At 29.3% G+C, this 14446-nt stretch overlaps 1 protein-coding gene across 20 annotated transcripts in view; it reads right to left on the minus strand.

Annotated features, from left to right (window-relative positions):
• Positions 1-14446, minus strand: part of LOC126761453 (microtubule-associated protein tau) — a 67357-nt gene that overhangs the window by 7923 nt on the left and 44988 nt on the right. For 6 of the 20 annotated variants that reach the window (XM_050477743.1, XM_050477763.1, XM_050477782.1 and 3 more), the window contains exons 5-9: positions 13306-13508; positions 12371-12556; positions 8863-8901; positions 8196-8351; positions 3161-3221 (exon numbers count right to left, since the gene is read on the minus strand). In XM_050477743.1, coding sequence (XP_050333700.1) covers positions 3161-3221; positions 8196-8351; positions 8863-8901; positions 12371-12556; positions 13306-13508 — 645 coding nt within the window. Of the gene's footprint in view, positions 1-1839; positions 3222-8195; positions 8352-8862; positions 8902-12370; positions 12557-13305; positions 13509-14446 lie in introns of those variants that run through there. The other 14 variants (XR_007667369.1, XM_050477648.1, XM_050477677.1 and 11 more) reach the window with 9 other exon arrangements.

The raw sequence follows: 14446 nt of genomic DNA on the forward strand, positions 1-14446 counted from the left end.
AACCGTTTTGAGTCAATTGAAGACATTAAACGTAAATCGCTGCGCGCATTGAAGGCTATTCCGGAAATTGACTTTGACAACTGTTTCGAGAATTGGAAAACGCGTTGGCACAAGTATTGTAGCTGGGCGTTACTTTAAGGTGGACATCATAAATTTCGAAGAACAAATAAAGAATTTTAAAATTATGAACAAAGTCTTACTATTTTTTGCTCATAGTCGTAGTTTTACTTACAATCAGCTGCAAGTTTTTGATCTGATCAAAAATCAAATTTTGCTGCCCAAAAACGAGCAATATTTTGGGTAAATTTTAACTATTTTATTTTTTTTTTTTGTTTTTAGCAAACGTCGCCATTTTGTCAAATGTTGTTGTATTTTTGAACTTTTGGTTTTTGTACGGGCAATATTTTCAAGAAATAAATTTGGTTTAGTTCTTTCACGGAACCACGGATATCATGTACATACATCGCGAAACGTTCGTTTGGACATTTTTATCGGCAGGTGGCGTTAGAGTCGAGATGGTAGGAGGGATCATTGAACAGATCGGCTGATATTTGTATTTTTTTATTGTATAAGGAAATTATTTTGCTATACAAAAGCTTTCCATGAATTATTAGTGAATTTTAACAACAAATAATGTTTCATTACTAAACACTTAATATGTTGCGCTTTTTATCAGAAATGGTTCATAATTGTGCAAAAGTGGAAATTCAAATTTACATGTCTTAATTTAAAACGAAAATGTTTCTGATCTTTGGCAGTAAAGTTCGAAAATATATAATGTTAGAACACCTAAAATTATATATAATGTTAGAACACCTAAAATAGTTCAGATATATTTTTTTGTTATCTTAAGCTAATATTCTCTAGTTTTCGAAGGCTTGGCTGAAAGGTTCCAGAAAATAAATTAAGAAAAAATGGAAAAATGATTTCAATTAATTTAGAAGAGTAAATAAATTTTTAAACAGAAATGAAGGATAAAATTTAAATATTTATATACTTGTATAGTAGTTAAATATTTATTACAAAAAAATAATTAATTAGCCGATTTTATATACTCAAATTAACAATTTTTTTTTTTATTTTAATGACTATGTATGTATGTTTAAGTATTTAAAATAATCTAGGTTTTTTTAATTTTTATATAAAAGATAATTAATTAAAAAAATATTTTTTTTCTTATTACTTTTTAAACTTTTAGTGTCTAACGGGATATTTTGTTGCAAATATTTGATCTTAATAAAGTCGCTGGAATCGGGCAATTTATATAAAGTTTTTTAAACAGTTTTCATTGAAATTGAAAAATTTAATTTTTTGAACAATTTTTTTTAAACAATTTTCATTGAAATTGAAAAATTTTATTTTTTGAACAATTTTCATTGAAATTGAAAAATTTATTTTTTGAACAATTTTCATTGAATTTAATTTTAATTAAAATTTAATTTTATTAAACAATTTTCATTGAAATTGAAAATTTTCTTTTTTAATCAATTTTCATTAAAATTGAAAAATTTCCTTTTTTAATCAATTTTCATTGAATTTGAAAAATTTAACTTTATTAAACAATTTTCATTGAAATTGAAAAAACTTTTATTTTTTGAACAAAAATTTCTTTATTAAAAATTTTCTAAAAAAAAATTTTATTTTTTAACAATTTTCATTGAATTTTTATTGAAATTTTCAAAATTTTTTTTTTTAAATAATTATCGTTGAAAATGAAAAAATTTTATTTTTTAAATTAATTTTTATTGAAATTGAAAAATTTTACTTTTAAACAATTTTCATTGAAATTAAAAAATTTTCTTTTTTAAACAGTTTTTATTAAAATTGGAAACAAGCGTAAATTCAATTAGGAAATACTACGTAAGGCACTAAGACTACATTTAAAAAATGTCTATGAGTGGATGAGTATGTTATTATTTGGCAGGATTGTTTCTGTTAGTGTAGAAAAAAAATGGAAATATATTAAAAAAAAAACATAAAAATAATCTCACGCGTTCTTAAACTACAAATGGTCACACTTAAAGTGGTTTGATTAAAATGTTATTTCCAAAATATTTAATATGGAAAATCAAGCAATTACTTGAATTGGTTAATTTTCTCAAGGATCAATGCGCCCAATTATATAATTTTGTTAAAAATACCTACAAATTGTACACACTAATTAACTTAAATTTAAGAAATAACGCAGAAGAAACGTGCTGTTGGCTTTTCAGCGTTGGCCTGGCTGCTTTAGCTGCCACTCAGCCCTTATTTTGCTACTTTAACGAGTGTTCGAAACAGTTATATATGTATGTAAGTATATTATATGCTTTTGAGTCTCACTTAAAATAGTTATCTGACGTAATTGGCTAGCCTAAGTACTTAGAAATAGAAAATACTGTCACCTACGTGTATACTTAAGTAGATGTGTAGATATATATGTATGTATGAGTGTGTGTGCATGTCTATACATTTGTATGTAGGATTGTATATAGCATATTTAGTGTCAGTAAGTTCTGTTTAAGGTTTGCATTTGAACAAACAAAACAAATATTGTCTAAGTTTAAGTGAATAAATTCTCATTTGGCATAAATAATTTTTTTCTGTTTTTTTTTTGTACAATTTGCTTCAACTTTTGTGTTAACCGTTCCGTTTTTGTGTGTGTGTGTATGCGTGTTTTGAGTTGGAAATGCCCTAAGTTCGCTTGGAGCGAACCTAAGTTGTATTTGTGTGTTTGTGTGCTTTGTGGACCTATCATTTAGTCTATTTTCACTTCATTTCGAATACTTTCTATTTCAACAACATTTTTTTTCTTTTTCTATGCAAATTTTTGTTGCTTTTTTTATCTAGTTATTGGTAGCGCTAGTGAGCTAAGCGTTCTTGTGACGTAATTTTAAAGTTTAAAGGTACAAAATCGCATTTTGCTAATTGCGCAAAATTAGGTGCCATTTTTAGTTATTTGCTATTTTAGCCCGATTGCTTTCGTTAAAATTTACGCTTTTGCTTTAACTTTACTTCTTTTTTTTTGCCTTATTTGTTATGAATTTACTATGTAAATATATATGTATGTATGTATTTTTTTATAAATGTAAACTTTATGCTTGTTGTTGTAGTTGTTTTGGCAAAGCATTTTGCAAGTAAATTCATTTAAAGAGCGATTGAAATATTTCATTACACACACAGTCTGAATTGCAAAGGCCAAATTCTAGGTGGATGGTGGCTATAAGGCGTCCCTGCGGGAACTATAAATAAAAGTAAAGAGAGAAAAAAGAATAGAAGTACGGGATGTTGCTGGTTGTATAGTTAACAAATTGATATTTCATTGAAATTCAATTAAATGGAATTTTAACGGATTGTATAAAACAGTTGAATTTTGAGTTTTGTTCGAAAATCTCTTTTGTTAAAAATATTATACATACAAATTAATTATTTAAAAAATTATAAGCACAACAAACAAAATTATGGAGGAAAATAATTGATTAATATTGTAATATTAGTGACAAAAAATAACGGTATAAAATTAAAACATTTCGTATGCAGTTTATCGAATGGAAGCGATCTCTTACCCTCACTTTGATTTACCCAAATGGAGTCTGATTTCAAAATTTCAACGGAAGGTTGAAGAAAAGAGCTTGGAGATTAGAGAAAAGATTTTGGCGCCTAGACTTAAAGAGATTTTCGATTAATTTCTTGTTCTCGTTTATATTTTTTTACAGATATAGAAGACTACAATAGAAGCTATGACGAAGGACTCAATTATTTTAAATATCGAACCAAAATAAAAAAAGATCCTTAAAATATAGACCATCGAAATGCTAGGAAAATTAACTTTAAATATATGCTATTGATTCCGTTCTCATTCAGAACACTTCAAAAGAGGCACACATATTTCACAGGATATAATGTCCGAAACAGTGATTATATTGTCAAGAGATCTTTATTAAGTTCTAGGAAGTCCATTTATTACTTATTATTAAATAATAAGTTTAAGTGCTACAAATGGAGTTTAGTACCTGGAAACCCAGTTAAGTAAAAGTCGTCCAGAAATACGTTTTAGTGTACCGATGCTATTGGTTTCGGGCATAGCTCGGTGGGTAATGGCGGTTTGACAAGCACCAACTACAAGATTCCACTCTTCAACTAGGAAAGAAGGTTCAAAGAAAACATAGAAAAAGATGGTTGGCGTAAAGGTATATTAGCCGAGCGCAACACTCGATACATTTATACGGATGGCTCGAAAATGGAGTTGGTGCGGGGATACACTGCAGCATATTTCAAGATGATGTTTTTGCTATTGCAATATTGCGCTAAGTATTTTTTAATGCACCTGCAGGTAATTCAACATCTAACAGCCAAGCAGAAAACAAGAAATTTCGTATCGCATATCGGCCAGAAGTGTTTTGGGAAGCAGGGCAGCAGTGGAAAGTGTTGCCAGGAGCAAGCAACTTCACTTCTACTGGGTGTCAGGTCACAAAGGTATCGAGGGCAATGAAATAGTGGACAATATTGCAAAGAATGATGTACGGCTATCACCCGAAGACGTGATCAGCTTTGGGAAACCCATGCATTGTCTATACGACGATCTGGACAGAAGGATAGTAAAGAAAATCAAAACCGGAAGAAACGAGCTACCTGGGTGCACAACTGCAAAAGTCATGTGGAAAATGATAGATCGGAAGTACACAAAATTCCTTTTGGCACTCAATAGAAGAGATTGTAGGAACATGATCGGAATACTAACTGATCACAGTCTGGTGGCGACACTTGCCCGCAGAATAGTGCTGATAGATCGAGAAAACCGCAGAAATTATCTACAGCAAGGCACCGGAGAAACAATAGAGCATCTCTTGTATACTTGTCCCGCATTGGATTACGATGTAAGTATCTGGGGTCCCTACGGTATGACACACTGGAATATATATGGATCCTAAAGGTGAACTCCATCTCGTATCGTAACAAGCATGGCTCATTGGCCTACCAGATTAACTAACCTAAAACTAGAAGAAAAAAAAATTATTTTTTTTATTAAATTGAAGGTATGTTTGCATAATGAGTGCGATTTGATTTCGGTCAAATAAACACAGTTTAGTTCCTTAACTTTTGTCATTTTGAAGGTAATTTCATAATTCCACTCTCGTTATATACTCTACATTCATTCCTTTTGTAATCGCAAAACCGTCCGAGAAATTTTTTTTATCACGAAACCTTATCGCCCTACCTTTCTAATGTCAAATGGAATACTGTGTGATACGTATTGGGAAAATTATGGGTATCTTTTTACTAGACGAATTATTATAAAAATCACCCCCATGAAAAATATTATTTTAATTAAATAATTTTGTAAGGTTGGGTATGGGTACTCGATGTTGGTGGAACAAGTTGTTTCTTGTAGTAGCGTTATAGAAATTTTCGAACGATTTTAGAAAATATCGCTTTAGAAATAGTCCAAGGCTAATATATAAGACTGGAATGCTTACTTCACGAATATCAAACTGTCATGGAATCGTTAGATTAAAATACAGAATTGAACGCGAAAATGTTATACATATATATATGTATATATATATATATATATATATAAGTATATGTATATTAATGAAGTTCACAGGTAATTAGGTTCGGAGAAGATACTTTTGTGTATCATACTTAACTTCTATATTTTCTAAAAAAAAATCATCTCACATTTTTTACTCTTCTTGAACTGTAATATTTTGGATCTTTTAAATTCAGACATGCTCTTCCAACTGAACAAAAATTGTAGTATCGTTTTATCAAAACTCCTGCATACGAAAATACAGTTATTTCTAAAATAAGAACTAAAAAAATTAAACAATATGAAGAAACTTACAACATACAAAATAAATAAATAATAGTGGGAAATAAAGGGTAAAAACTGAGAAACTCGAGTTTAATAAATGAATTTTTGCTCGACTCTGCTAAGTCTATCGTGGGCGGCACTGTTTTCTATTAAATTTGTTGTTAGTGCTATGATAAGCTTATGTAGTTAATCAATTAATTAGAAGACCGTTGTTTAAAAAAAAAGATTATGGACAAATTTTGTAAATATTCATTGTTATAACTAATACAGCGGTACTCTTTTCGAATTTCTTGCAATTATTTAAGTATATCCACTAAGTACTAGTATTTTAGTAATGTTTAGGTAATTTCGTTTTAATTAGTAATCAGTAATGTAGTTATGTATGTATTTGTATTGCTTTAAGGTGCCTTTAGTGAATGCTACGCTCTGCTTTTGCCTCAAAACGCTAATAATCGAACTCAACTTGCACCAATTAGCAAACTTTGCATTACTTTTTTCGGAAACAGGTGTGCGATTACTTACATATAGATGTATATACATGTATATGTGCGCTGAATTCGCATGCGTATGGTGAATATGAGTGTCGTTAGTGTAATTGTGCGAGCTTATTAATACTTAATAGTTTCTAATTGCTAGGCAAATTAGTACTAAAACAAAATTGATTGACTATTTTTATAATTTTTTTTTGGGTTTGAATTTTTTAAAATTATTTTTGATTAATTATTGATTATTTTCTAATTAATTGTTTTTTTTTTTGCTTATGTTATGGAATATTTTTCGTTGCATTTAATTGAAAAAAAAACTTGTAAACTGTTCAATGGAGTCGCCGATATAACGAAAGCAAGCCACTATTGCGGTACAGGGTGCATGGATGTCGTTTCAACAGATGTGATACTAAATTAAACTCTTACAATTGAAATGAGGAGCGGTTAAGAAAAATATTTTGAATCTGTAATTTCCCTTAAAACCTTTTCTTAAAATTTTCTAAAAGAGAGTTTTCTCTTAACACTTTCTCTTTACAAAAAAAAAAATAATTTTATTTTTGCAATTTCTCTTAACATCTTCTCCTAAATTTTTCTAAAAAAAGAGTTTTTATTTTAAATTTGAAATTTTTCTTAACAATTTCTCTTAAAAAATAAAAATAATTTTATTTTTCCATTTCTCTTAACACCTTCATATAAAAATCACATAAGAATAAAAAAAAATATTTTCTCTTAAAAATTTATAAAAAATATTATTTATTTTCAATCTATAATTCCTCTTAATACATTCTTTCAAAGTTTTCTAAAAACTAATTTGCAATTTCTCTTTAACACCTTCTCTTAAAACTAAAAAAAAATGTATATTTGTAGTTTCTCTTAACATTAGAATATTTTCTCTTAAAAATTAAAAAAAAAATGTATTTAAATTCTGCTTTCAATTTGAAATTCTCTTAACATCTTCTCTTAAATTCTTCTAAAATAAAAGGAGTTGTTAGTTTAAATTTTCAATTTCTCTTAACAACATCTTTTCAAAATTACAAAAAAAAAAAAAAATAGTTTTATTTTTGCAATTTCTCTTCACATCTTCTCTTAAATTTTTCAAAAAAAAAGGGTTTTTATTTTAAATTTGAAATTTCTCTTAATATTTTCTTAAAAAAAAAAATAATTTAATTTTTCCATTTCTCTTAACACCTTCAATTAAAAATTTATAAAATATATTTTAAATTTATGATTTCTCTCAACATCTTCTCATAAGAATTAAAAAAAAATATTTTTTCTTAAAAATTTATAAAAAATTTGTTTTCAATTTAAAATTTCTCTTAATACCTTCTCTTCAAATCTTCTAAAAAACGAGCTTTTATTTAAAATTTTCGATTTCTCTTAACACCTTCTCTTTTAATTTTTTATTTTAAACACATTCTCTTAAAATTGTCTAAAACATTTTTTTTACTTTATATTTCCAATTTCTCTTATTACCTTCTTTCAATAATTAAAAAAAATTATTTTAAATTTTCAAGTTCTCTGGTTCTCTCCGGTGTTACCTTCTCTTAAAAATTTATAAAAAACATTTTTTATTTCCAATTTCTAATTTCTCTTTACACCTTCACTTAGAATTGTTTCAAAAAAATTTTTTTATTTTAAATTTGTAGTTTCTCTTAACGCCGCCTCACTTCAATTGCAGAATAAGTACTTTTGATTACTGCCAAAACCCAAATAACCAAAAACAAATTCTAAAATTAATTAATTTCGTAAATTATTTCAAACGCATAAATTTTACTTATTATATAATTAAAAATGAAGTAGGTGAAACTTAATGCCAAAAAATAAACGAGAATTATAACTAAACTCGTATTTGCTACAATTCCAATTCCAAAATAATTTGCAAGTATCAGAAATGTTAATCACATGGTGTTTACCTGTGTCGGTGGTGTCAGTGCAACTGTATGCTCAACATTTTTCAGATAGTCCTTATCATCGAAAATTTTTCGCTCCCCACCACCGGGCTTGTGCTTAATGTTATCCAAAGAGCCCACTTTGCTTTGTGCCTTAAGTTCTATCTTTTGAGTTTGTATCTGAAAAGTACCCGATTTCGTTTTGTATTGAAAATCTATAATTTGCAAAATTTTAACACACAGCAGTGTAATGTGGACACAAATATTTGTTTTTTTTTTTGTTTTTTTGTATGGGTTGAAAAATAGACACTAAAAAATTAAACGAAACATGAAAAAAGTGAGACTTCAAAGTTACGCAGAGAAAACACCTAAAACGGCCAAATGGTGCAAAGAAAAGTGCGAATTTTACGAGTACGAGATACTAAAATTCTAAGCGCAGAAAGATTCAAAATTTGTGATAGAGAAAATTTAATAAAAATTTGTTGTAAAATATTGAAAAAAATCCGCAACACACGCTACTACTCATCTACAGCGCCTGCTTGTGAGCTGTTGCATCGTGTTGTGCCGTTAGCTTTACATTGGTATGCCAAATTGATGAAATAATAATGAGACGCTAAGGACAGTACACACAAAAAATAAAGTTTTCTTTTCCATTTTTGACATATTTATGAAATTCACACAAACTACTTACATCCTTGGCGGTTGTGCTTTCCTTCAAGATTTGCGATTTCTTACATTAATTTTATGTTTGTTAAGTTTTACGAGTTCGTAAGTATAATTATTTTGTTTTTTTTTTAAGTAATCATAATTATTGTCGTTTTTTATTGTGATTTTAGTTTGCCAGTATCAATCAATCAAAGTTTGTTTAGTTTCGGAACATAAAATGCAGAAAAAGAGAAGAAACAAATGAAGTACCATAAATCAAATACTAAGAAAGTGTTAAATAAAACGAATGCCAAAAAACGCTACAGCTCATAATTAAAAATTCAATTCATATTTATGAATATATATACAATGACATAATAACATGTGTAAATAAATATTTTTAATGCCTATTTTATTAGCAGTCTTCGATTCGCCATTTCTCTACTCACTTCCGCTCACTTGCTAAGAAAATTACATGTAAAAGGAACAACAATGTTATGGAGTTGAGTCCGTACAAGAGAGTTGCCAAGCTAACTTCATTGCTACCAAGTTTTCGTTTACATATTTTGAATCGCTTTTACTATTGTGAATGGCTCAAATGACAAATATACAAGTTTCCTTTTTTCTTATATTTTTTTAATTTAAGACTTGAAAACAATTAAAATATTTTATAGAAAACCAAAATAAAGGGTTAAGGCAAGGTTTTTTTTTTTTAATTCTCCACTAAAAAAGATTCGCACAAGTGCTACCCATTTGTTTAAGGCCTGGTACACTACAGCTTGTTTGATTCGCTGGAGAGTAACGCTTGGCGAATCGAAGACAGCTATTATTAAATTGGCTCTATAACTATATTCGTGCGGTGTGCCAAGAGACAACAACTCATCAATTTGATGAGAGATCAATTGCCGAATTTCCCATCATGACAAAGCTCTGCCATATGTGTCCTCACTAGACCAGAACAAGGTATCAAAAATTGGCTTGGTTAACTTTTGGTCATAAACTTGGCGGAGTTCTTTTGGGATTATAGCTTCAAAACGGCAATACTTTGAGTAATCCTATTGTATATGTTTTTCTTAAATTAACGATCAATTTTGTTGAAAAAAGCCGCAAGAATATAGTTATTGACCGTATATACATAATTAAAGTATATTTATAATAATTTTCATTTAAAAGTGATTTTTAAATTTTTTTATTATTTTCTTATAATTTACAATCAGATAGATTTTAATCTATATTACCTAAAATATAACTGTTAGTAAATAAAAGAATATATTTTATCTAATTATGTATATACATATATGTATAGTATATATAATATAACTGACGGCTAAAATCAACACGTCGCACATCATACGCTCTGTGTCTCTGCTTCTGTTACGAAGATGGCCGACGTAATTTTGACAATCAACGACAATCAACTTTCTCTTGACAGTGAAAGATAAACTTTATCGGACTTTCCAATTACTACATATGATGTTCAAGAGACCGAGCTTGGAATCAGATAAATAAAAAGATCCTAAGCTAACAAACGCTACATTAGGTAGTATAATATATTGACTCCAAATTAATGTAATACCACATCTACTATATGCTTCCCTATACATGACCTTTATAAACGATAATATCCAGCATTATTATTTGGGTTCCACTGTATGATCATCATCAAACAACAAATTGAAATTTTCCATTTGTAATTAGTCAATAATTAATATTAATTGACTAAATTTAGAAGTGTGAAATGCTTATTACATTTTAGTTGAGTTTAATTTCATTAAATGGCAATAGTAAGTTCATTATTAATCCAGTTCTATCAGATTTGCAATGTAGTTGTCTTAAAGTGGTTGAGTGAAACCGTCAAGTTTTTAAAATTAATTGATTATAAATTAACAAACTTAATTTATTCTGAAACTTTAAAGAACTATAATTTATAATGAGCTTATGTATGGAAAAATGTTTACTATGTATCCCTATAGCAATACCTACGGGGTAATAAAATAGCATATTCCAAACGTCATAAAACAACCTTTACAATATATGCATTTAACATACACTCATTTCGGAGACTTTTGCATTATTTTAACCGACTGCGACCCAAGGACTCCTACATTTAACTATATGTAAGTTCCATCAACAACATATATAAATAATTTAATAAACAAGAAGTTTGAAAAAACTTCCAATAATTTTCTTATATATACTAAAAATTAATATAATGTATAACTATAGATCTTAAAGTTAGAATTAAATTAACCTTTAAAGTAATTTAAAAGTACTCAATACTTTTCGACAGGTGATAATGTGGACGCAGCATTTCAAAATTTGCAATTTCTGTTCCAAAACTATTTGATATCAAAACTTTTTCTATTTTCAAAACTCAACCCGTTCAACTCATAAGGAGGTTCAATAACTATATGAACTAAAACCAAAAATATACTCTTATTGCTGATATTTCTAAGTATTTTTCGAAAAGCATTTTAACAGTCGGGATGAAGAAGTACCAATAAAATGGGATTAGAATCATTGAAAACACACGTACTTAGCTAGCTATCAAATTGAGTTCGGTAAGGCAAATTGTGGAGTTCGCTAGTTGAAGCAGAAATTTTTTCAGAACTTATATCGTATAAGGTTAATGTTCCCACTTGGCTGTTGGTGAGTTTTGCTCCATTAGCAAGTTTTAGCTGAGTAGAAACTATAATAGCTCTCTTCAATATGAACATTTTTGAAGAAATGTTTTATTAGATATAATGTTCGACATATAATTTTATATTTTTCATAAAATTAGTTATATTTTATAAGTCGAACTAAATTTTTAAGTAAAGAAAGAAGAAATTGACCCATAATAAATTGAAACTCTACTGCCACATGTCGGACTGCTCTGTTTGAAGGCAAGCTCCTAAAGTTTTAAAGACTATAACTGGACTCGTTTCGGAATATATAAATGAAATAAACTTTGTAATTTGAAAATATTTATTTCTATTGAAGTTCCTGTTATTTATTGCTCCTAAAACTACGCTTGCTTCGTTGAAAAATATGAATGTTTGTTACTGAAACTTTTCCTACAAATATGAATGAGTATCCAAATATGGTAAATACCTAAATTATACAAAAGCAATACTAAATCTACTTATGCATACGTATATAATACAGCTTATATATTTACAGTTAATTTTCATTCAAGTTGAATTACATGCCAGCAACGCTATAAAACCAATTAAGCTAAGTACGCAGCCAAAACTGAGTAAGAAGTTATTAAACCAAACACATTCAAATTTCAACGCAGAGCCAATTCGCTTTGGGCATGCAAATTTTTCAAAAATATGCTTAAATACAGAAATTGCTTGACCAACTTCAAAACGAGCATATGTATGTATGTACATAGCAGAGCATTCCATTTTAATACAGATAAATCGTATGTAAGTTAGAAAATGTAACTCGAGCATGCTGCCGAACCATTCAACAAATACAAAATTGTACTTATGTATGTTTGTAATCGCCTGACTGTATCGATATTAAAAGTTTTTCAAATTTTGTTTGCGTTGTAGCGAACACCTTACCTTAATATCACCACCGCCCGGAGCGTGCTTAACATTATCCTTCGAACCGACTTTCGGTTTGGCTTTGTCTTTGAAGTCCGTTTTAATTGTTTCGATCTTCTTATCGCCGCCGCCCGGCTTATGATTGGCATTCTCCAAGGAGCCAATTTTCGACTTGGCATTCCACTGTAGCTTTGTCGAAATGATCTGCGTTGCCCATAATATTACAAATTAAAGTATAAAGTGGCATTTTTGTATGGTTTAAAACTGCTAAATACATATATAAGGCTGTGAGGGAGTATAGAAAGTGGAGCTTGAGCTCTACAGCGAATATATGAAAAGAATTATTTCCAAAAAAAATTTCTTCAAAGAATTTTTCCTATAAGCTTTTCCAATTCTCTTATATACTATAGTTTGTTTGTATATCTGTAGATAATTTTTTTTCATATCGAGCGCAGCAAACTAATCGACCGTTAAAGTACAACATATGTTCAATGGTGTCTCAAATCATAAAGAGCTAATCGGTAAATCAATCAAGTGTGAAATTACTTCACCACAACATTGTATGTATGTAAGTTTATACGTGTAGTAAATGTATTGAAGATGAATGATAAAAGAAAATAACAGTCTACAATTCTTGAAAGGTGAGAATTCTCAAGCCAATAGTTGAAATCTACGTATATACATAAATAATATATATATGTACATTGTGTAGAACGGTGATTTTTTTAAGTGTATTCAAAACTACAAGAATTTCAGACACAAAAGCTGCAATTCGCTAAACTACAATCATAAATAAATTTTCGTGTCTTTTCAAATTAAATGAATAAAAAATAGATTTTTAGAAGACTTAAAAACTGCAAAATCTTTCACCTATTTGCTGCTAAATCGCTTACTTGTATTCGTTATTTAAAACTGTATGTATATTATTATTATATTAGATCTCTGCATCTTACCTTCTTTTCTCCGCCACGTGGCGTATACTTGTCATTTTTCGCCTCAATTCTGGGCGCGGCTTTTATTTCGATTTTCTTGCTCTCGATTTTGACATTCCCACCGCCCGGCTTGTAGCCAGCATTATCCAGCGAACCAATTTTGGAACGCACGGCTTTGAGATTGGGTGAAGGAGCGTGACCGACTTGTATTTTATTCATTGGTACTGAAAAATGGAAATGGAAAAGAAATTTTTTGAATAGTTTTCTTATTAGATAAGTTTTAAAAAATTTGTAAATATATCTCAAAGGCAAGAAAACAGGTTAACTTCGGTTGCAAGCTATAATAAAAAATATTTCAAACAAGAACTTGCTTTTAATCGGCCTGTTTGTATAGCAATTATATGTATAGTGGTGCGATATCGTTCGGTTCTGACAAATGAGTAGGGAGAGGCGCGAAAAGAACGTGTGCGAAAGAATTTGTCTCAAATCTTGTATTTCTAACCAAATTTCGTGTGCGGAATCGTTGCGAATGTTGGAAAAGGCTTACGGAAATTCAGATTTATCAAAAACACAAGTCTTCGAGTGGTACAAAGACTTCAATAACGGTTGAGAGATCGTTGAAGGCATGCCTCGTTCTGGACGACCTTCGACCTCTTCAACTGATGAAAATATTTTAAAAGTGAAGGACATGGTGCTTGAAAATCGTCACACAAGTGTTAAAGAGATTGAAAAAGAGCTCGACATGATCAAAATGATTTTGGTAGGTATTTTGGGTATAAAACGTGTTCTTTCTCGATTCGTCCCGATAAAGCTGAATTTTTTTCAAAAAGAGTACGCTTCTGACCGGATTTAAAGCCAAAAACGCAATGAATACCAGCGATAACCACCGTTTTCACCAGATTTGACTCCGTCTGATTTTTCTTGTTCCCCAAACTGAAATTGCCGCTTCTTGGAACTCGTTTTCAGTCGATCGAAGAGATAAAACAAAATTCGCTGAAGGATCTGAAGGCCATCCCAAAAAGTGCTTATAAAAAGTGTTCCGACTCCACTTCGTGCCAAACCTTATATAAATACAAAACTTTGGTTAAAGAAGATCAAGCACTAATATAGTTTGAAAGGAATATTACTAGGCTTTTACTTTTTACTCTTCTCTGGTACAAAA

The sequence above is a fragment of the Bactrocera neohumeralis genome, chromosome 2, assembly GCF_024586455.1.
Source record: "Bactrocera neohumeralis isolate Rockhampton chromosome 2, APGP_CSIRO_Bneo_wtdbg2-racon-allhic-juicebox.fasta_v2, whole genome shotgun sequence".
NCBI lineage: Eukaryota > Metazoa > Arthropoda > Insecta > Diptera > Tephritidae > Bactrocera > Bactrocera neohumeralis.